This window comes from Austrofundulus limnaeus, unplaced genomic scaffold (genome assembly GCF_001266775.1).
Source record: "Austrofundulus limnaeus strain Quisiro unplaced genomic scaffold, Austrofundulus_limnaeus-1.0 Scaffold152, whole genome shotgun sequence".
Classification (NCBI taxonomy): Eukaryota; Metazoa; Chordata; class Actinopteri; order Cyprinodontiformes; family Rivulidae; genus Austrofundulus; species Austrofundulus limnaeus.
Window position 1 is genome coordinate 8,652 of NW_013952554.1, and position 1,807 is coordinate 10,458.

Sequence of the window (1,807 nt, forward strand, 5' to 3'; positions counted from 1 at the left end):
TTATTATTATTATTATTATTATTATTATTATTATAGTAATAATCCTTTTGAGTTTGTGAAATCCCCCCGGAGCTTGACAGCAGCACACGTGAGCCCACTTACCGGCCCTGTTTGGTGATGATCATCTCTGTCTGGTGTCTGTGGAACTTCAGCCACAGGGCCCTGTTGCACAGGTACACCTGCGCCTTTCCCGGAACCAGTCCCGCCTGCGCGGAGGAGAACTGGTAAAAAGCCCCCCCTTGGTACGTGTGTCCATACTGTTGCGCGTAGGGGTAGCCCGCTGCCGGGTAGGCTTGAGGAGAAGCGTTGCTTAAAAGGCTGTTGTACGCTCCGTTAGTTATGACCGGGTGGTGGGCCATGTACCGGCTGGGGCTTCCGATGGAGAAAGCCGGGTGCGCGGGTCCGTGCTGGCTCGGATAGGGGAACATGGCGCCGGGGGCTGCGGCTGCGGCTGCTGCTGCTGAGACTGACTGCGGCTGAGTAGACGGAGAGAAGATGCACCGTTCTCCTGCAGCTCCATCGAAATTATGACGGATGTCAGAGACGCCGTGCAGACCAGGAGAGAGTTTGCCCCTCTGGACGTCCCCCGATGCGTCCTTGGAGTCGGGGAAATTGTCTGCCTCTGACTGATTCGTCATCTCCCTGGAGTTTTTTTTCAGAGGTGAACTTCTCTCCAGGTTGTCACTCGCGGATATAATAGGATGGTCCTGCAACGAGAGCTCCTCCGATCCATTGGAGCTCGCAAAGCCACTGCCCACATTCATGAATTTCTTTGAGAGTTCACTCGGCAGCGAGATGCAATTCTCGACCTGCATGGCTCAATAGGAAGCAACTATTAGCTCAACCTATATCACGGGCTTTTGCGCACGCCTCTCCCTAATCTAACACCATCAAAAGCGCCTTTGCAAAGACTTGCAGCAAGGAAGGCGGTAAATTAGCCAATTGACACCATCCTGCAATCAGGATGGATTCTCTCTCCATCACTCTGCCCGCTTCACTAATGAAACAAGTGCTGCCATTGGTTAACTCAAGGCTGTAATTTAATTAGACAGCTCTTAATTAGGACAATTCGAGGAGCGCCGTGAGCAAAGTGATTTGTTTGTAGTGTGACACGGGCCTATATGTGATGGAAGCATATGGACACCGACTGTTTCTCCAGATAATAATAACAATACAAATAAGAAAACGCAAAAATAAAGAAATGAGGTAATTATTATAGTAGTTTTCTGCTCTCAGCTGGAGCTGCAGCTGCGTTATTTACCTTTACGCGCGTTATTTACCTATTTATGCGCCATGAGTGCCAAAGTATGTCGACCCTGAGAAGCCAAAATATATTATTAAAAGCCACAAACAAACAAAAAAAAAAGACAGCCCATGACAGGCAGCGCTTCTGAAGCCTTAAAATGTTTGTGATGTGGCGTGAAATCATGGCGACCCATTGAAGATGTGTTTATGAGTCCCAAAGCTGGTAAATATTTCATGCGCTAAAAGTTACCAACCCGTGCGCTGTTTTAAAAAAAAGGAAAGAAAAAAAAAACTCACTGGAGAAGCTTCTAAAACAAATAGGCTTATCTGCACAGGAAGCATCAATTTTATTTTATTTTTTTATATACATTTACTTCAGAAATTTAGCTGCTTTGAGTGGCAAGTGATTGGAAAATGACAATTTAAAAAACGCATTTTTTTAATGAAAAATCATACAAGTACAGAATGAATGAGATGAAGTCAGTAAAATCTCATTGGTTATGATCATTATACAAAACTAATTCGAGGTTTCCTGCATTGTAAGATCTAACAATTTCGATTG

At 45.4% G+C, this 1,807-nt stretch overlaps 1 protein-coding gene across 1 annotated transcript in view; it reads right to left on the reverse strand.

Annotated features, from left to right (window-relative positions):
• Positions 1-980, reverse strand: part of tbr1b (T-box brain transcription factor 1b) — a gene marked incomplete in the record, with an annotated part of 4,315 nt that extends 3,335 nt beyond the window's left edge. The window contains 1 exon segment of the mRNA XM_014016677.1: positions 103-980. Within this exon segment, the coding sequence (XP_013872131.1) occupies positions 103-815 (713 nt within the window).
• Between the last annotated feature and the right edge of the window lie 827 nt (positions 981-1,807).